The sequence below is a fragment of the Pseudophryne corroboree genome, chromosome 9 (assembly GCF_028390025.1).
Source record: "Pseudophryne corroboree isolate aPseCor3 chromosome 9, aPseCor3.hap2, whole genome shotgun sequence".
Taxonomy (NCBI): domain Eukaryota; kingdom Metazoa; phylum Chordata; class Amphibia; order Anura; family Myobatrachidae; genus Pseudophryne; species Pseudophryne corroboree.
In genome coordinates, this window is record NC_086452.1 from 327,028,905 (window position 1) to 327,050,521 (window position 21,617).

The following is a 21,617-nucleotide window of genomic DNA, read 5'->3' on the forward strand; positions in this document are numbered from 1 at the left end:
TTATCATACTGTTAACTGGGTTTAGATCACAAGTTGTACGGTGTGATTGGTGTGGCTGGTATGAGTCTTACCCGGGATTCAAAATTCCTCCCTTATTGTGTACGCTCGTCCGGGCACAGTACCTAACTGGCTTGGAGGAGGGTCATAGGGGGAGGAGCCAGTGCACACCACCTGATCCTAAAGCTTTACTTTTTGTGCCCTGTCTCCTGCGGAGCCGCTATTCCCCATGGTCCTTTCAGGAACCCCAGCATCCACTACGGACTCCGAGAAATAGAATTATCGGTAAGTAAATTCTTATTTTCTTCGTAGAAGAACCATCATTTCGGTCATTACCTTGGTAAAGACCCGAGGGGCCGTGGACAAACCAAACGGCAGCGTTTGAAACTGATAATGACAGTCTTGTATCACGAACCTGAGATACCCTTGGTGTGAGGGGTAAATTGGGACATGCAGATAAGCATCTTTTATGTCCAGGGACACCATGAAGTCCCCTTCTTCCAGATTTGCTATCACTGCTCTGAGTGACTCCATCTTGAACTTGAATTTCTGTATGTACAGGTTCAAGGATTTCAGGTTTAGAATAGGTCTTACCGAACCGTCCGGCTTCGGTACCACAAATAGTGTGGAATAATACCCCTTTCCCTGTTGTAGGAGGGGTACCTTGACTATCACCTGCTGAGAATACAGCTTGTGAATGGCTTCCAAAACCGACGTCCTTTCTGAGGGAGACGTTGGTAAAGCAGACTTTAGGAACCGGCGAGGGGGAGACCTTTCGAACTCCAACATGTAACCCTGAGATATTATCTGCAGGATCCACGGGTCCACTTGTGAGCGAGCCCACTGATTGCTGAAAATCTTGAGTCGACCCCCCACCGCTCCTGAGTCCGCTTGTAAAGCCCCAGCGTCATGCTGATGGCTTTGTAGAACCCGGGGCGGGCTTCTGGTCCTGGGCAGGGGCTGCTTGCTGCCCTCTCTTACCCTTTCCTCTGCCTCGCGGCAGATAAGACTGTCCTTTTGGTCGCTTGTTTTTATAGGAGCGAAAGGACTGCGGCTGAAAAGACGGTGTCTTTTTCTGTTGGGAGGGGGTCTGAGGTAAAAAAGTGGATTTGCCGGCAGTTGCCGTGGCCACCAGGTCCGAAAGACCGACCCCAAATAATTCCTCTCCTTTATATGGCAATACTTCCATATGCCTTTTGGAATCCGCATCACCTGACCACTGTCGCGTCCATAAACTTCTTCTGGCAGATATGGACATCGCGCTTACTCTTGATGCTAGAGTACAAATATCCCTCTGAGCATCTCGCATATAAAGAAAAGCATCCTTTAATTGCTCTAGAGTCAATAAAATACTGTCCCTATCCAGGGTATCAATATTTTCAGTCAGAGAATCCAACCACACTACCCCAGCACTGCACATCCAGGCTGAGGCTACTGCCGGTCGCAGTATAACACCAGTATGTGTGTATATACTCTTCAGTGTAGTTTCCAGCCTCCTATCTGCTGGATCCTTGAGGGCGGCCGTATCAGGAGACGGCAACGCCACTTGCTTTGATAAACGTGTGAGCGCCTTATCCACCCTAGGGGGTGTTTCCCAGCGCGCCCTAACCTCTGGTGGGAAAGGGTATAATGCCAATAACTTCTTGGAAATTAGCAGTTTTCTATCTGGGTTAACCCACGCTTCGTCACACACGTCATTCAATTCCTCTGATTCTGGAAAAGCTACAGGTAGTTTTTTCACCCCCCACATAATACCCCTCTTTGAGGTACCAGCAGTATCAGAGATCTGCAAAGCCTCCTTCATTGCCGTGATCATATAACGTGTGGCCCTATTGGAAAATACGTTTGTTTCTTCACCGTCGACACTAGATTCATCTGTGTCGGTACCCGTGTCGACTGACTGAGGTAAGGGACGTTTTACAGCCCCTGACGGTGTCTGAGACGCCTGAGCCGGTACTAACTGGTTTTCCGGCCGTCTCATTTCGTCAACTGACTTTTGTAATGTGCTAACATTATCACGTAATTCCATAACTAAAGCCATCCATTCCGGTGTCGACTCCCTAGGGGGTGACATCACCATTACCGGCAATTGCTCTGCCTCCACACCAACATCGTCCTCATACATGTCGACACACACGTACCGACACACAGCAGCCACACAGGGAATGCTCTAATCGAAGACAGGACCCTCTTAGCCCTTTGGGGAGACAGAGGGAGAGTTTGCCAGCACACACCAAAAGCGCTATAAATGTATATAAACAACCCTAGAAGGTGTTGTTTTTGATATAAGCGCTTTTAATATATCAATATCGCCAAATTATGCCCCCCTTCTCTTTGTTACCCTGTTTCTGTAGTGCAGTGCAGGGGAGAGTCCTGGGAGCCTTCCTCACCAGCGGAGCTGAGCAGGAAAATGGCGCTGAGTGCTGAGGAGAATAAGCTCCGCCCCTTTTTCGGCGGGCTTTTCTCCCGGGTTTTAAGAAAACTGGCCTGGGTTAAATACATACATATAGCCTTAATGGCTATATGTGATGTATTTATTTTGCCACTAAAGGTATTTAATATTGCTGCCCAGGGCGCCCCCAGCAGCGCCCTGCACCCTCCGTGACTGAATCAGTGAGACGTGTAGCAACAATGGCGCACAGCTGCAGTGCTGTGCGCTACCTTCATGAAGACTGAGGAGTCTTCTGCCACCTGCTTTCCGGACCTCCGTCTTCAGCGTCTGTAAGGGGGATCGGCGGCGCGGCTCCGGGACGAACCCCAGGAGGACCTGTGTTCCGACTCCCTCTGGAGCTAAGTGTCCAGTAGCCTAAGACTCCAATCCATCCTGCACGCAGGTGAGTTGGAAATCTCTCCCCTAAGTCCCTCGATGCAGTGATCCACTGAGATTTAAACCTAAAAAAACTTTTTCTAAGCAGCTCTTTAGGAGAGCCACCTAGATTGCACCCTTCTCGGACGGGCACAAAAACCTAACTGAGGCTTGGAGGAGGGTCATAGGGGGAGGAGCCAGTACGCACCATGTGATCCTAAAAGCTTTATTTAGATGTGCCCTGTCTCCTGCGGAGCCCGCTATTCCCCATGGTCCTGACGGAGTCCCAGCATCCACTAGGACGTTAGAGAAACTAGAACAATGGGGGTAATTCTGAGTTGATCGCAGCAGGGACTTTGTTAGCAGTTGGGCAAAACCATGTGCACTGCTGGGGAGGCAGATATAACATGTGCAGAGAGCGTTAGATTTGGGTGTGGTGTGTTCAATCTGCAATCTAAATTGCAGTGTAAAAACAAAGCAGCCAGTATTCACCCTGCACAGAAACAAAATAACCCACCCAAATCTAACTCTTTCTGCACGTTATATCTGCAGTGCACATGGTTTTGCCCATCTAGAAATCTTTCCCAGTATGTGGATATGTTGTAAAAGTAACGAAAAAAAAGGAGGAAAATAAATACCTACCAGTAAATCCTTTTCTCATAGTCCGAAGAGAATACTGGGGTCCATATTAGTACCATGGGGTATACACGGGTCCACTTGGAGCCATGGGCACTACAGAAGTTTGATTGTGTGCGCTGGCTCCCCCTCTATGCCCCTCCTACCAGACAGTCTAGGAAAATGCACGAGGAGACTAACATACTTTTTAGAGAAGGATATAAAAAGGACAAAGGCGAGATTCCGAACCAGCATGCACAAACTAGAGGAAAGCCAAGCTAACCAAACTGTAAACCAGGAACAGCAGCTGCTGAACCAACAATACTTAACCAAGTAACAGTGCAGGAGGAAACGAAGCGCTGGGCGGGCGCCCAGTATCCTCTACGGACTACGAGAAAAGGATTTATCGGTAGGTAATTAAAATCCTATTTTCTGTTACATCCTAGAGGATACTGGGGTCTATATTAGTACCATGGGGATGTACCAAATCTCCCAAACCGGGTGTGAGAGTGCTGAGGTGCCTGCAGAGCTGATTGGCCAAACTGAAGGTCCTCAGAGGCCAAAGTATCGAACTTGTAGAACTTTGCAAATGTGTTCGAACCTGACCAAGTAGCTGCTCGGCAGAGCTGTAAAGCCGAGACACCCCGGGCTGCCGCCCAGGAAGAACCCACCGACCTAGTAGAGTGGGTCTGTATAGATTTTGGACACGACAAACTTGCCTGGAATAAGCATGCTGGATAGTAAGTCTGATCCAGCGAGCAATAGTCTGCTTTGAAGCACGACACCCAATTTTATTGGGATCATAGAGAACAAACAGCGAGTCAGATTTCCTGTGACAAGCTGTCCGCTTCACATAGATCTTCAAAGCCCTCACAACATCCAAGAACTTTGAAGTAGCAGAGGTGTCAGTAACCACAATAGGTTGGTTGACATGAAACGCAGACACCACCTTTGGAAGAAATTGCCGACGAGTTCTGAGTTCAGCTCCATCTTCATGAAAAAATCAAATAGGGGCTCATGCGAGACAACGACCCCAGCTCCGACACACGCCTCGCAGAAGCCAATGCCAAAAGTGTGACGGCCTTGCACGTAAGAAACTTGACGTCTACGTCCTGTAAAGGCTCAAACCATTCCGATTGCAGGAACTACAACACCACATTGAGATCCCAAGGCGCCGTAGGAGGCACAAAGGGCGGTTGGATGTGCAGAACCCCCTTCAAAAACGTCTGTACCTCAGAGAGAGAAGCCAATTGTTTCTGGAAAAAAATGGATAAGGCTGAAATTTGGACTTTTATGGAGCCCAAACATAGGCCCATTTCTTGAGACGCTGGTAAGCCTGATTTGAAGAACCTGTGAGGTGGGAGCCCCTGAAACTCCAGTCTGTAGCCCTGGGCTATAAAATCCTTGACCCAGGGATCCTGGCATGATGTTGCCCATATGTGACTTAAGAGTCTCAAATGGGCTCCCACCTGCCTGTCTTCCAGGCAGTGCAGCCCACAGTCATGCTGAGGGCTTAGAGGAAGCAGAACCGGGGTTCTGTTCCTGTGAACCTGCAGTTGCTGTTTTTTTGGGTTTACCTCTATTGCCTTTATAGGCCGTAGAAGAACCTTTGGTTTTGTTTTTAAACTTTGCTGTCCGAAAGTTGGAGCAGTGTAGGATTTTCTAGCCTGGGGGAGCTGCGGAAGGAAGGTATGAGACTTACCCGCCGTAGCCTTGGATATACACGTATCCAGTTCATCTCCAAAAAGGACTTCACCTGTGAAAGGTAGGCTTTCCATGTCTTTCCTGGAATCCGCGTCCGCAATCCACTGGAGTAGCCACAAGCCCCTGTGTGCCGACACTGCCATGGCGGTGGTGCGTGCATTGAGTAATCCAATTTCCTTTATGGCCTCCACCATAAAGCTAGCAGAATCCTGTATATGTTGTAGGAGCAAAATTATCTCCCCTCTGGATAAGGAATCTAATTCGTCAATTAGATTACCTGACCATTTTGCAATGGCCCTAGAGATCCATGTCTGTGTACAGAGATTTGAGAGTGGTCTCAATCTTGCGGTCTGCAGCATCCTTCAAGGAAGCTGCCCCGGGAACAGGTAAAACTATCTAGAAACCGATGCGTCAACTATCGGTGGGTTTTCCTATTTTTTGCCAATCATCCTGAGGAAACGGGAAGGATGCGAGTAACAGTTTTGGGACCTGAAACTTCTTGTCAGGATTTATCAAAGTTGCTTCAAATAGGTAATTTAATTCCCTAGATGCAGGGAAAGTAGCTGAGGATTTCTTTTTCACATTAAAATAAGATTCCTCCTCGTCCTCTGACACCTTATCAGGGATGTGCAGGACGTCTCTAATAGCTTCTATCAGGGTCTGTATTACCTGTGACAAAGCAGCATCCCCCCTCCTGAATCCGATACATCCTCATCATCGGTATCAGCCTGAGTGATTTGGGCCAGGGTACGCTTCAGTGGACAAATGGCAGGGGCTTGAGATGCTGGAATGACCACTGAATCCATATTCATCAGGTCATCAACAGATTGCCTTAAGTATTGCGTCTCCTTCTCATTTTGGGATAATTTATTTGAAATATTTGAAATCATCCCTTTTAATGAATCTAACCATACTGGTTCAGATCCACTAGCCTGAGAATGTGTACTATCCCGAGTACACGGCAGTGAGCCCCCGGATTGAGAGAAACACTCTGCTGTGTATGAAACACACTCCTTTGACATAGTAAATGGAAAAGAACACACACATACAGTGATGAATAGGTTAAAAGCACAGTTAACCCACACAGAGCCCCCTAGGGAGACACAGAGTATGATGGAGCCAGCCACACAGCGCCCTTATAGCTAATTATATTGTAGCTGGGTCACAAACTAAGCATTTGTAATAAAGGCTCAGTATTCTAATACTGCTCCCTCCCTTTGCTATGACCCCCTGGTACCGCTGAGGCAAGCTGGAGTCCTTGTGAAGGAGCTGCGCTTCCCTGCCAGTCTGTCTGTGTAGAGCTGCAGAGGGAAAATCGCGCTGGTGAGCTGCTAAGTCCGCTCATAGTGAAGCCCCGCCCCCGTAATGGCGTGCGGTCTTCCCAGTTTTTTATACTGGCTGAGGTACGTTTGTTGCTTAACAGTGGGTTAGAACCCCTGTAAGCTAGTTTGCCAGTGTGGGTATTTCATTAGTGGCTCAGCGCGCCCCTCACAGCGGGACACACGCACCGCATGTCATCCTGAGCCCTGGAGCCCAGCGTGCATGTCAGCACTGCGCTCCATACCCTTATGCCACCACTGAAGCCGGTGACCCGCTAACAGGGACACCGTCCGTCTACTCACCACTCTTTTGGCTCTGTTAGGGGTGGCAGCGTGCTGCGGGTCTGTACGTTCGCCGCGGTGGGGCTTGCGAATAGGACCCTCAGGAGCTCAGTGTCCTGTCAGCGGGGAACGGGACCATTAAACCTGGAGGAGGTTGGGCCGTCCCCAACCCCTTCACCACCAAAGCAGACAGGCTGTTGCCCAATAGCGCTGTCTGAAAACAACAAACAGCAAAATAAATGTAGAAAACTCTTCAGGAGCTTCCCTAAGCGTGACCGGCTCCTCCGGGCACATTTTCTAAACTGAGTCTGGTAGGAGGGGCATAGAGGGAGGAGCCAGCCCACACTATCAAATTCTTAAAGTGCCCATGGCTCCTAGTGGACCCGTCTATACCCTATGGCATGGTTTCCCAAACTGTGCGCCGCGGCTCCCTGGGGTGCGGGCGGCTGTCCAGTATGTAGTTAGCCGGGGGGGGGGGGGGGTGCAGCAACAAGTAAGTAATCAGCGTGGGGGCGGGGCACGGGCGGCTGGAGCGGCCGTCTATTAAGTAATCAGCGGGGGAAGGGGGAGCGCGGGCGGCTGGAGCGCCTGTCTAGTAAGCAATGTGTAATCAGCTGGCGCCGTGGGGGGGGGAAGGAGAGTGCGGGATGTCTGCAGCATGTCTGCGGCGTACAGCCGAAGTCAGCCAGTTGATCGGCTGCAGGGGGGGGGATGTTGTGCTCTCAGGTGCAGGGGAAGGGGGGAGGATGTTGTGCTCTCAGGTGCAGGGGGGGGTGGTGGATGTGCTCTCAGCTACAGGGGGGGTGGTGGATGTGCTCTCAGCTACAGGGGGGGTAACCGGTGACTGGAGTCACCTGGCAGGTAAGGGGTGGTTATGCGGGATGTGCTTGTGTGCAGGGGGAACCTGTGAGTGTAATAATCAGTGGAGAGTGCGGCTGCAAGCAGGCTGGAGTGGCGAAGGAGTGCGCTGGAGTGGCCAAGGAGTTGGCTGAAAGTGAGTAATGCTGCATTAGGAAATCTATAGGAGGGGGGTGCCTGCTGTAAGTGACTTAAGGGCCCTACACACTCGGCGACCCGCCGCCGAGCTGCCTGACGGTCGATATGGCCGTCAAACGACCCGGCGGTGGATGGGGAGGTGATGGGGGGAGTGAAGTTTCTTCACTCCCCCCGTGACCCGGCTCCATAGCCCTGCATGCTAATATGGACAAGATTGTCCATATTGGCCTGCAGGTATGAACGAGCCGGCACCAACGATGGACAAGCGCCGGGCCGCACATCGTTCATCGGTGGTGCCTACACACTGAAAGATATGAACGAGTTCTCATTCTTTAATGAACGAGAACGTTCATATCGTTCAGTAAAATCTTTAAGTGTGTATGTAGGGCCCCTTTACATGACGACAAGCTGGTAAGCAGCTGGGGGGCTGGTCTTGGTGCATGGATGCACAGGAGCCTTTTTAGATTGATTTGACTGCAAAAAAAACTGTTATTTTATACAAAGCCTGGGTTTTATTTTTTTTAATGGTTGCAGGTGTTCACTGCGCGGCGATGAGGCTAAAAAAACGGCACTTCTGCGTATGCGTCGCAAAGCGCACGCGCGACGTACTAGTACAACGACCGATGTAGTTTCACACGGTCTAGCGATGCATTTCAGTCGCAATGGCTGCCGCAGAGTGATTGACATGATGTGGGCGTTTCTGGGTGGCAACTGACCGTTTTCAGGGAGTGTTCGGAAATACGCAGGCGTGCCAGGGAAAACGCAGGCGTGGCTGGGTGAACGCAGGGCAGGTTTGTGACGTCAAATCCGGAAACTGAATGGTCTGAAGTGATCTCAAGCGCTGAGTAGGTTTTGAGCTGCTATAAAACTGCACAAATTATTTTTGTAGCCGTTCTGAGATGAAAGCGTTCGCACTTCTGCAAAGCTAATATACACTCCCATAAGGCGGTGGCTTAGCGTTTGCATGGCAGCAAAAAACTGCTAGCGAGCGACCAACTCGGAATGACCCCCATAGTGGAGTATTCATGTACACTACGGAAAATAAATTGATACTTATCACTATACATCGTAATTATTTTGGCGTAAGGGTGCCTTGAAAAAGTCAGGGAGACCCAAAGGGTGCCTTGGACTAAAAAAGTTTGGGAACCACTGCCCTATGGTACGAATATGGACCCCAGTCTCCTCTAGGACGTAAGAGAAAAGTAATATAATTTCTTAAGAAATGCAGGACAATATATGTGGCAATGAAATCAAACCAAATCCAACAAACCACACATTGCAGCACAGTACTCAAGGATTGGCATTTTCATCTAACAGCACTAGGAAATTGGGGTTCAAGGTATGGGACAGGTATATTGGGGTGCTTTATGAGTGGGACAGGTGTTTTTAGGCTTGCAGATGGGAGTAATCGGTCTGTTTCCACTTTTTTTTAAAAGTACCCTAAAATGACCCAAATATATACTTATACCCATTTTCATGTACCCCAAATTTAATGAGCATTTATTTTGCTCAAAAAAACTTGCTTTCTATCATTATTTTGCATTTTTTTTTTTAAATGCATGTAACAGCCATTTCACACAATTTAAGTCCCCACAATTTAAGTCCCCACTCTCTAATGTGATCTCTAATACACTTCTCTTATGTTTTCCTATGTTAGTTTAGCATTTTTTGGGGTACAGGCTGATTTCCCCATTTTCACCTGCACTTTTCACTGCAAGAATTTTCAGGTGAAACCAGTTTGGAATTAAATAGGTCAAAAAACGGGCGAAAAATTGCTGCGAATTTGCAGATAATTGGATACCCTATCTATTAGTTTCTGACAAAATGAATCTTTACATGTTTGTGTGTAGTATGGAATTTAGACCAAGCTTCAGTGTTGGCTACTATATACCCTGGTCTAGTACACTTTAATACACAGTATTCTCACCTACTGCAGACTTTATTACTCTGTCTTTGGCTGTTGCTCTCTGTTTCTGTGGCAGCCCCTGGTGCTTCAGTCTACGGAGCTGTTTTCTCATTCCGGTTTTGTGACTGCTTAAAGTTCTATTCTGGCTTTCTCTTCCTGAATGTTTCTTTAAACGTGGGCATTTCTGACCTGTAAATTAAGACAATAGTATTACAGGGCTGTGCAAATATATAATCAGGCAGGCTACTAGTAAAGTTATTTGATGTATATTTACTAGGGATAGCCATTGACCACCGATCTTCATGACTTCTAATCAATGGTTTTTGGACAATATCAAATGCTTTGCCATCGATGGGAGAGAACCAGACGGTTTCCCTCCATCGATGGCACAGCATAAACAAATTTCTTTTTTTTCTCCCAAGGTGCCGCCTCTCGTAGCATAGCTCCGCCCCTAACAACTGTGAAGCCCCGTAATTTGATATCGTCCAAAAACCATTGTTGATTAGGAGTCATGATGATCGGTGGTCAATGGCCCGTGAGTCATTCATTGAAATAATAGGGATGACCATCGATAAGTGAAACCATAGATGGTCTGTCATAGCATAGTTGGTGATCATCGATGGCCATTCCTAATATTTACACATTTTGACAGGGGTTGACTCGGTAATCCGCACTGGTGGGGTGGGGAAGGGGGGAGTAGGTGCGAGAGATTTGCCACTAAAAGACAGTGAAAACACATCCAATGTCACCACAATTAGCCCCCCTCACAGACCGCTCTTGCCCCATGAATTTTTGCAGACAGCCTTACTGGAATGCAAACAAAAATCTGCAAGCCCGGGGGTACCGTCAGCATGGCATATACCCGCACTTACTCATGCCGTGAGAGAAATCATAGGTAATTAAACAGACCACTTAAATGTAAACAACCCTGCATAAACTGTAGGGTAAAGAAAGTGTATGATTGCGCTTACACTGTACAAGGATGTGACAATCTGGGTATGAGGCTCTCATGGATTTCAAATGAAGAAAAACAATGAACCAGAGGGGAAACCCTTCAATAATAAAAGAAAAGAACACAATAGTGCAAGTATGCCAATATAAAGTGCAGTTCCCTTTAATGGTCTGTATATCAAACTCACAAACGTAGGTTTTTTGAAAGCATGTCAGAATGTGATGATTCACAGTTATGGACAATAGAGGAGAGTCGTACTTCTTCCTTGTGATAGGATGGGAAATACTAGAAGATAATAAAAAGTGCAATAGTGCAAAAACCTTATGTGCAAATAAGCAATTTTAATTAGCACCAAGATGCACTCACAAACATAGAATAAAAAGGGCTTGTAATAAAATGCTGGTAGATGGAGTCTATACTTATCAAGAGATAAGTCTCATGGAGGTCCCACAGAGTTCCGGATGCTCAAGGGGGTTTTCAGAGAAGCTCCAGGTCCAGTATATCCAGATATAGCCACAGCTGCTTAATGCATTTCGAACCAACGGGTTCTTCCTCAGAAGCGTTTAGTGGCTAAGTGAATTGGAGGGCATATATATACCCCTGTTCATTAATCTGAAGTCGTCCTCAGGTGTGTGTTTAACTCACGTGTAATTGTAATTCACCCGCGACGGTACTGCGGGCAGGAAGCTGTAGCGTGCGTTTCACAGCATATTGGGAGGACCTCACGATCTTCAAAGGGGACCATCTGGGGGCGAGTCTGGTATCCTGGCATAGATATATCGATGATATTCTGTTTTTATGGAATGGGAGCAAAGAAAGTCTTGCCATTTTTTCAGATAAATTAAATACAAATCAATATGATATTCATTTAACTTTCAATACCAGTACAGAAGAAATTTCTTTTTTAGATTTATGCATCTATGTAGAAAATGGTGTTTTTAAAACAAAGACTTTTAGAAAAACAACTGATTCGAACAGCTATATAGAAAGGGAAAGCTCTCATCATCACAATTGGCTAGAAGGTATTCCCTTCGGCCAATACATGAGAATTAAAAGAAACTGTACCGACTCAGCAGTATGTGAGAATCAAATCAAAGAGACTACTGATAGATTTTTATGTAAAGGTTATTCCGAGAAATCGCTCGAGAAGGCACAGGACAAAGTAGGAAACATAAAGAGAGAGGACCTTCTCATACCAAAACCCAAACAAAAAAATACTGATGAGAATCGGAATAACTGGGCTTTCATTAGTCAATACAATCCTCTGTTTAAGGACATCGAAAAAATCTTTAAGAAAAACTGGCACCTTTTACAAAAAGACCCAGTGTTGGGGAAAATAATACCAGAAGGTCCATCATTTATATATAGAAAAGCACTCTCTCTGCAAGACAAATTAGTGAGAAGCACTTTAGATGATGGAATTAGAGTCAGCAATAGAACAAAAGGCTTCCACAGGTGTGGACAATGTCTAATGTGTCGAACAGTCAAAAGCCCATTAAATAAACTTATTAGTTTTACTGTAAATGGTGAAACTCATAAGATTCAGGATTTCATCACTTGCCACTCTAAAAATATAATTTACATCATCGAGTGTACTTGTGGCCTCGCTTATGTCGGCAAGACAAGTAGAAATTTAAAAACCCGTCTTGCCGAACATATATATAACATACGCAAGGGCTTGGAGTCCCACTCGCTCTCTAATCATTTTAAGATTTGCCATGATAAAAAAAGAGTGTCAAATAAAAAGCTTTGTAGGGATCCAGCAAATTAAGCCGACTTGGAAAACAAGAGACATGGAGAGTAGGTTGGCAAAATCTGAGATGAGATGGATCTTCAATTTAGGTACCCTTCAACCAAAGGGTCTAAACACAGATTTTGAAATGAAGTGGTTTTTAACCTAGATCTTATTTCTCAGCTGTAAATATAAAAAGAGTATTTCACCTTTTTTTCAAATTCTTTGCTGCTAATCTTATGTTTTTTAATTTAATATTTTTTTGCTGCTAATCATTTATTATTTTATTCTTTTTTTGGGTATTACTTTCTTGTTCTTTGGAGAGACATGAACTTCATCCTCAACGTTATTTTGGAATACACCCTGTATTGTGGAACCCATATTGCAGGATGTTTGGACTCGTTTTGAATGTATGGCTATATTAGCCAAAGTGTGTAGCGGGACATATAGGAAATCTTGTGCCGTGTGCTGGAACGCATAACGTCATCTCTCCCCGCAGCCCTCAATTCGCTACGTTACCAGCCTCGACTTCCGGGACGGGAGGTTACGTGCCGTGCTGTGGAACGCACGCCACCGCTTCCTGTTTGCCGTGGAACGCACGCTACAGCTTCCTGCCCGCAGTACCGTCGCGGGTGAATTACAATTACACGTGAGTTAAACACACACCTGAGGACGACTTCAGATTAATGAACAGGGGTATATATATGCCCTCCAATTCACTTAGCCACTAAACGCTTCTGAGGAAGAACCCGTTGGTTCGAAATGCATTAAGCAGCTGTGGCTATATCTGGATATACTGGACCTGGAGCTTCTCTGAGAACCCCCTTGAGCATCCGGAACTCTGTGGGACCTCCATGAGACTTATCTCTTGATAAGTATAGACTCCATCTACAAGCATTTTATTACAAGCCCTTTTTATTCTATGTTTGTGAGTGCATCTTGGTGCTAATTAAAATTGCTTATTTGCACATAAGGTTTTTGCACTATTGCACTTTTTATTATCTTCTAGTATTTCCCATCCTATCACAAGGAAGAAGTACGACTCATCTATTGTCCATAACTGTGAATCATCACATTCTGACATGCTTTCAAAAAACCTACGTTTGTGAGTTTGATATACAGACCATTAAAGGGAACTGCACTTTATATTGGCATACTTGCACTATTGTGTTCTTTTCTTTTATTATTGAAGGGTTTCCCCTCTGGTTCATTGTTTATCTTCATTTGAAATCCATGAGAGCCTCATACCCAGATTGTCACATCCTTGTACAGTGTAAGCGCAATCATACACTTTCTTTACCCTACATTGTAATCTGTTGAAAATTCTGTGATTTTTTCGCTAAGTATGTGCTGCTAATTCTACAGTGTACTCTGCGCAGTCATCACAACATCTATATTCCATTAACCCTGCATAAACTGACATGGATACATCCTACATGTGTCAATGAAACGTGGTAATAAGGATGCCTAGGACAGTGTTATAATTGACATAATATACTGAATTACTTGTGATATAACATCCAAATAAACTTATAAAATGTACTGTCTAATGCGGTAGACCTTTGAACATTACATACTACAGCTTTGATTCAATTGGGCTTATTCCGCAAACAAGTTTACATATACTTAAGGTGGCTCTGGACTGGCTGATTTGGTTCTTAGCCTCACAGAGCTACATACAAAAATCTGCAAATCTGGGATGAGATGGGGTGCCGTTTCCACACTGTTGCATTGGAACTTTGCCCTGCTCGCACCTAATTGATTCGACCCCTACGTATGTTCTTCACACAAAAACAAAGTACTAGAAAAATGTGGTGTTTTCTCAACCCTGCTATCACTCAATGCAACCGTTTTCATATACGCTACATTACCAAGGAACAAGAAAAGAAGAATTCAAAAATAATTTAGTTTGGGGCTGAAACATTTGCTTCCCAATGTAACTTCTATTACTTTCACGTCTGTTTAAAGCAGCAGAGGGGGGATACTGGACGTGCTGACAATTAAAATCGTGTAACATGGAGACTGCAGTCAAATTTGTTTCTATCTAATTACACTCCACTTCCCATTTCATTTTTAAATAAGATTTTAAATTACCTACTGGTAAATCCTTTTCTCCTAGTCCATAAGGGATACTGGGGAGACTTAGTACGATGGATTATAGACAGGGTCCAAAGGAGCCGGTGCACTTTAAATTTCTTCACTGGGCTCCTCCCCTCAATGCCCCTTCCCACAGGCAGTTATAGGTAAAACAGTGCCCGAAAGAGAAAGGACATACTTGAGAGACGGAACATAACAATAAGTGGTGAGATTTACACACCACAAACAGAAAACAACCAGCAATGGCTGGAACAACAAACAGCAACAGCTGAACAGGTAACCATATAAAGAGAACCTGCAGAAAAGTCAACACACTGAGGTGGGTGTCCAATATCCCTTATGGACTACGAGAAAAGGATTTACAGGTAGGTAATTAAAATCCTATTTTCTCTAGCATCCATAAGGGATATTGGGGAGACTTAGTACGATGGGGACGTCCCAAAGCTTCCAGAACGGGTGGGAACGTGCGGAGACTGCTGCAGCACCGCATGGCCAAACTGGGTATCAAATCCGCAGGACTTCACAAAGGTGTTCTTCCCCAACCAGGTAGTAGCTCGACAGAGTTGGAAGGCCGAGACTCCACGGGCAGCCGCCCAGGAAGAGCCCACTAATCTAGTCGAGTGGGCCTTAAGAGACTTAGGAACAGGTAAGGCTGCCGACACATAGGCCTGTTGGATAGTAAGCCTAATCAAACGAGCAATGGGCTATTTCGAAGCAGGACAACCTTTTTTTTGCGCATCATAGAGCACGAACAAGGAATCCGTCTTTATGATCCAAACTGTTTGCTTGACATGGATGCTGTGCGTGCCTTGAAAATCTAATGCCTGCGGAGGAGCAGAAGTATCAGAACTAGACGGAACCACAATAGGTTGATTCAGGTGAAATGCAGAGACAACCTTCAGCAGGAACTGCTGTCTAGTCTGCAGCTCCGCTCTGTCCTCGAAAAAGACCAAGTAAGGACTTTTACACGATATGGTCCCCAATTCTGAGACACGTCGAACAGAAGCCAGGGCCAGTAACATCACCATCTTCCATGTGAGGTACTTGTCTTCTATCATCATCAGAGGCTCAAACCAGGAGGACTGCAGAAATTCCAAGCCCACATTCAAATCCCAGGGTGCCGTAGGCGGCACAAAAGGAGGTTGTATGTGGATTACCCCTTGCAAGAAGGTCTGAACTTCTGGCAACACTGCCAATTTCTTCTGGAAGAAAATGGAGAGAGCTGAAATCTGGACCTTAATGGAACCCAGACGTAAGCCTTTATCCACACCAGGCTGCAGGAAACGTAAGAAACGTCCCAAGTGGAACTCCGCAGGCGGATACGTCGGTTCCTCGCACCAAGAGACATATCTTCTCCAGATATGATGACAGTGATTTGACGTCACAGGCTTCCTGGCCTGAACCATGGTAGCAATAACCTTTTTGGAAAAGCCCTTGTGAGCTAGAATGTTCCGCTCAACCTCCATACAGTCAAATGAAGTCGCCGTAAGTCCGGGTAGATGAACGGTCTTTGTTGAAGACCTCTTCTGAGAGGTAGAGGCCAAGGGTCTTCGACGGACATGTCCAGAAGTTCCATGTACCACGCCCTCCGAGGCCAATCCGGGGCAATCAGAATTGCCCGGACTCCCTGATTTCGGTTGCACTTGAGCACCTTTGGGAGCAACGGAATCGGAGGAAACAGGAAGACCAGCCAGTAAGGCCAAGGCAACATCAGTGCATCTACTGCCCTCGCCAGAGGGTCCCTGGTTCTTAAGCAATACCAGTGAAGCTTCTTGTTGAGACGAGAAGCCATCATGTCTATCTGCGGGCAGCCCCACCGGTGGATGATCTGTCGGAACACCTGATGGTAGAGACCCCACTGCCCTGGGTGGAGAGCGTGATGACTCAGGAAGTCCGCTTCCCAGTTGTCCACCCCCGGAAGGAAGATTGCCGACATTGCTCTTGCGTTTCTTTCCGCCCAGAGGAGTATCTTTGACACCTCTCACATGCAGCCTCTGCTTTTTGTTCCTCCTTGCCGACTAATGTACGCCACTGCTTTCGCGTTGTCCGACTCTACTTGGATCGCGTGATCCTTGAGGAGAGGCCTGAAGCAGAGCATTGTAGATCGCCCGAAGTTCCAGAATGTTGATCGGAAGGAGGGCTTCGTGGGCTGACCACCTGCTCTGGAACTGCACCCCTTGGGTGACAGCTCCCCATCCTCTCAGACTCGCATCCGTTGTGAGGAGGATCCAATCCTGAATCATGAAACTCCTGGCCTGAGGCGACAGCCGTATCATCCCGTGCATCTGAAGATGTGATCCTGACCATTTGCTCAGGAGATCCAGCTGAAAAGTCCTGACATAGAACCTGCCATATTGGATCGCCTCGTATGAGGTGACAATCTTTCCCAACAATCTTATGCAAAGATGGATGGACACTTGAGTACGGAGCACCATGCGGACTATCTCCTGAAATGTTATCACCTTGTCCTCTGGTAGGAACACCTTCTGGGCCACAGTATCCAGCAACATCCCCAGGAACAGGAGCCACTGAGTCGGCTCCAGGTGGGACTTCTGTAAGTTGAGGATACATCTATAGCGTGACAGAAGTCGTGCAATCAATATGGAGCAACAAAAGCTCCCTGGATCTTGCTTTGATCAGAAGATCGGCCAGGTAAGGGACAATATTGACTCCCTGGACCCAGAGCTAATTCCGCCATCATCATCATCTCCGCCATCACCTTTGTGAACACCCTCGGAGCTGTGGACAGGTGCCTGGAATTGGTAGTGATCGTCCAAGTAGGGCAAACCTCAGGTACGCCTGATGGAGGTGGTCAAACCGGAATATGGAGGTAGGCGTCCTTGATATCCAAGGAAACCATGAATTTCTGATCTTCCAGGCCCACAATCACTGCTCGCAAGGATTCCATTTTGAACTTGAACACCTTCAAGTAAGGATTCAAGGACTTTAGGTTCAAAATGGGTCTTACCGAACCGTCCGGTTTCGGAACCACAAACAAGTTGGAGTAATAACCCTTGCCTCATTGTGGTATTGGTACTGGAACAATGACGTGGGACTGGACCAACTTTAGGATGGCCTGCATATCCTCCAAAGCTGGTAAGCTTGATTTGAAAAATCGCTGGGGAGGAGCACTATCGAACTCCAGCTTGTAGCCTTGAGAAACGAGATCCCTGACCCAGGTATTCTGGCAGGAAGCCTCCCAGACTCAGCTGAAGTGACATAGTCGAGCTCCCACCTAGAGATCCCCTCGGGGTGGGTGGGCACAGTCATGCTGAGGCCTTAGTCGAAGCAGAACTGGTGGTCTGTTCCTGAGAGCTGGTGCTTGCAGGCTTTCTTGACTTCCCTCTAGTGCCTCTAGTCGCATTGGAGGCACCTCTGGCCTTAGATCGAAATCTGTGAGACCGAAAGGACTGTACAGACAGCCCCGGGTAGGAGCGTCTCACCAGCGGGACCCCAGAGGGGAGAAACGTGGATTTCCCAGCCGTAACTTTGGAAATCCACGTATCCAATTCAACCCTAAAGAGCCATTCCCCTGAAAAGGGGAGGGATTCCACACTGCATTTGGATTCCGCGTCCGCTATCCACTGACGCAACCACAAGGCCCGGCGCGCCGACACTGCCATGGCAGAGGTCCTAGCATTAATGTTCCCCCACCCCTTGAGGGAATCACAGAAGATGCGTGTAGTGTCCTGAATGTGCTTTAGGAGGGTCACTATAGTGACCAGGGGCATAGCCCCGGAGAGGCCCTCCTGAATTTGAGTGGCCCATGAATGAATGGGTCATCCTGCAACCCGCAATGACTGGCCGTTGAGATACACCTGCTGCCATGTAAGTAGATTTGAGTGTAGCTTCCATTTTCCTATCCCCAGGATCCTTTATAGTAAAGGAGCCCGGGGCAGGCATCACCGCCTTTTTGGACAGTTGAGAGACTGATACATCAACCCCCGGGGTTTCCTCCCAAAATTTCCTACCTTCAGGAGCACATGGGAAAGTGCGCAAAAACTTTTTGGACACTTGGAATTTTTTGTCTGGATTTTTCCATGCCAAATTGAATAGGTCATTAACTCTGCAGAATCAGCGTAGTGACATTAGGCTTGTTTTGTGTAAAGAAAAACGACTGCTGTGACGCAGCATCCTCTAGAGGGAGCTTTAACACATCCCATATAGCCAGAATTAGGGGTTCAATACCCTGAGCAGAATCGGTATCCCCACTAACGGAGTCCAAGTCCTCCCCATCCTCCTGTATATCCTCATCTGTGTCAGATAGTAGAGTAGGCAAACCACGCTTTTGTGGTCCCGCATGAGGAGAGGGGCTGTGTAACATCTGCCCTAGCAGCTAAATCTGCAACAGCCTGTTGTAGTAGCTGAGTTTTTTTGAACATTAGCAGTGAGCTGGGATGACATATCAGACATCATATTTTTCTGGGACCCTAGCCAGTGGGGCTCTGGACCTTCTCCCCCAGCCCCTTCCGCGATTTGTGAGGATTGGCTGCATTGTTCACAAGAAACAGAATCAGATGATACTGGAGAGAATCTAGTGTGACATACACTGCACAGCTTGTGTTTACCCATGTTTCACAGTAAGCACAATAACATACACACAGACAGTAATATCTCAAGCCTGCCCTTACTGTATGTGAGAGACACACAGAGAGAACCCCTAGCTGTACAGCCCCAGTGAGGCTGACGGCTAACTATAACACTGTAAACACTAATAGTGTACAATAGCGCCTCTCCCCCTTTGCTACACCCTGTACCAGGTTTCCAGCGTGGCTTGTAAGACAGGAAGCGCTGTGTGTGCTGTCTGTGGCTGCATTAAGCAGAGAAAGGTGCCAAAACGCCACTGGTCCCGCTCTGAGGTAGCTCCACCCCCTCCAATTGCACCGGAGCTATAGTGCTTATTTATACTGGTAATGTCTCCCACTTGCTCAAAAACGTAACAAAAGTGCTAACTCAAGCGATTGTCAGCCAGTCTACATGGGGGACCCTACAGGGACCCCCCCCAGGAGGGTCCCGTACGCCACACCCAGCCACACTTTAAACCGCAGGACCCCACCAGCGGAGAACCCGGTTTGTACTCACCACAGACAGACATCACCTTCAGGCAGTGTTAGGAGTGTACGGCGTGCTGCGATTGTGACAGCCAAGGCGCAGTGCCATGCTGAACAACAACCCCTCAGGACGGTGGTACTGCAGCAGGGAAGCTGCTCTGCACCTCGTAAGGCCGGTAACCGCCCCTCCCCCCTAACTCCCACGGTGCAGGTATGCTGGTGCCCAAACAGCATAACGAAAATAAAAAACATTAAAAAGAAATTGAAGAAAACTCTCTGGAGCTCAGAGATGTGCATCCTCTCCTGAGGGCACTTATTTCTTAACTGCCTGTGAGAGGGGGCATAGAGGGGAGGAGCCAGCACACCTAGTGAAGAAATTTAAAGTGCATCAGCTCCTTTGGACCCCCGTCTATACCCCATCGTACTAAGACTCCCCAATATCCCTTATGGATGCTAGAAACAAGTGGTAAGCAAAAAAGATCTGCCGATGCTATTGTATAGCAATGAAGAAGCACCGTAACAACCCTGTCTAGGCATGCAATTCTCGGGGCCCACTAAGAAGCAACAGGCAATGGAAAATGTAAGGACTAAATGGGAATTCTGCTTTACATTGAACTGGTCATCTTTCACTATAATTTTAAAAAATTATACAATTATAATCTCTATAATCTTGCATAACCCCCACGAGCACTCCAGAAGGATATAAAAGAACACTTCAGGTGTCACTAAATGCATCTCCCAATACACATTAAACCATTACAGATAGGGTGTACTCCATAAAGACTGATAGACAAGGAAGCATAGAAACATCCGCCTGCAAGCATTATCCCCACACGTTAAATAAACAAACAAACAGCTATAGCATTACAGTACATGGAAGTAAGCCTATCTGCCACTGCCCTATATGCTCACTAATAAAATGCGCCAGTCATCTCTTACCGCTAGATGCCGGGCCCAGCAGCTCCAGCCCTTTCCTAAGCAGCGCCGCGGACATATCCAGTACAGAGTCGGGCACACAAGCAGGCTCAGAGTCAAAGACCACACGTGCAATTCTCCATGTTCCAGCAGCAGGTACTACAACTTCCGCACCACGTGATGCAGCCGAGCGTCGTAACATTATCAGAGCCACGGCTACTTCTTACCATAGAGAAGTCTCCCGTCGTCCAGAGAGTCAATTGCCTAGTGGAGCAAATGTTCTAGCTCTGCTTCTCTCTGTATTCAGTTAATTACAATATATTTGATTCTTTAATCCAAACAGCAGAATGTGAGAAGTGTTTTCTAAATAAAATATAGATAGATATATATTACGTTATTTTTGTCCAAGTGGTGCATCTGAATGGTAGTGTTAACGTACTAATAACTTCCATGCAGTTTCCAAGCAAAACACCAGATGGCAGTGTTCGTTTATAAAGACATGACTCACTCATCCAGGACCAGTGCTACCATTAGGTAGCTGCCTACGGCGCTGTCCGCTGGAGGGTGCCGCCTATTCTGCACAATATTAAAATAATGGCTGAACGGCTGCCACTTTTCCTGCAGCAACCCACAGCACCATTTTCCCCCCACTTTTTAATATTTCTGCAGGCTTTGGGAGGGGTGTTTGAGAACAATCACGCCATCTATCGGCCACGCCAGCGGCAGCAATGGGACAGCGCCTCCCCATCAGCTGGCCGGCGGCACCATGAGCCTTTGTTGTTGGTGTGGGGCAGCCAGAGTAGTGTCTGCTAGGAGGAGTCACTCACCGGGGAAGTGGCAATGGTTGCAGTGTGCTCTGGCTGGGGGTGGAGTTAAGTATGCATGTACTGTCTGGAGGCAGGGGGGATGTACTAAAACAATGATCGTCGGCAGTTCATCTCCAAGACACCAGATGTCAGAATTTTTAACTTAATTTAAAGATTTACAAACTAAAAAAAAATCATATAACATCAAGTTATATGTAAGTCAGACCCTATAATACCCCTTTCACACCGCAAACCCGGGTCCAAACCAGTATTTTGAATCCGGGTCCGACCCGGTTCGGACACGGGTCAGACCCTTTTACACTACACTTTCAACCCAGATTATTGCAGGGTTGGCTTCTTTTAACTCAACCCGGGCCAGCAATTAAAACACCATGGATGTCATTTTAAATTGACTTTTCTTGGCTCAGAAAGATGAGGT

General features: G+C 46.9%; 1 protein-coding gene across 2 annotated transcripts in view; it reads right to left on the reverse strand.

Annotated features, from left to right (window-relative positions):
- The window catches only part of RPS19BP1 (ribosomal protein S19 binding protein 1), a 36,480-nt gene extending 15,636 nt beyond the window's left edge, over positions 1-20,844 (reverse strand). The window contains exons 1-2 of one of the 2 annotated variants that reach the window (XM_063940515.1): positions 20,812-20,844; positions 9,647-9,814 (exon numbers count right to left, since the gene is read on the reverse strand). In XM_063940515.1, the coding sequence (XP_063796585.1) occupies positions 9,647-9,814; positions 20,812-20,824 (181 nt within the window). In that variant the 5' untranslated portion in view covers positions 20,825-20,844. Of the gene's footprint in view, positions 1-9,646; positions 9,815-20,396; positions 20,594-20,811 lie in introns of those variants that run through there. The other variant, XM_063940514.1, reaches the window with a different exon arrangement.
- Positions 20,845-21,617: the final 773 nt, after the last annotated feature.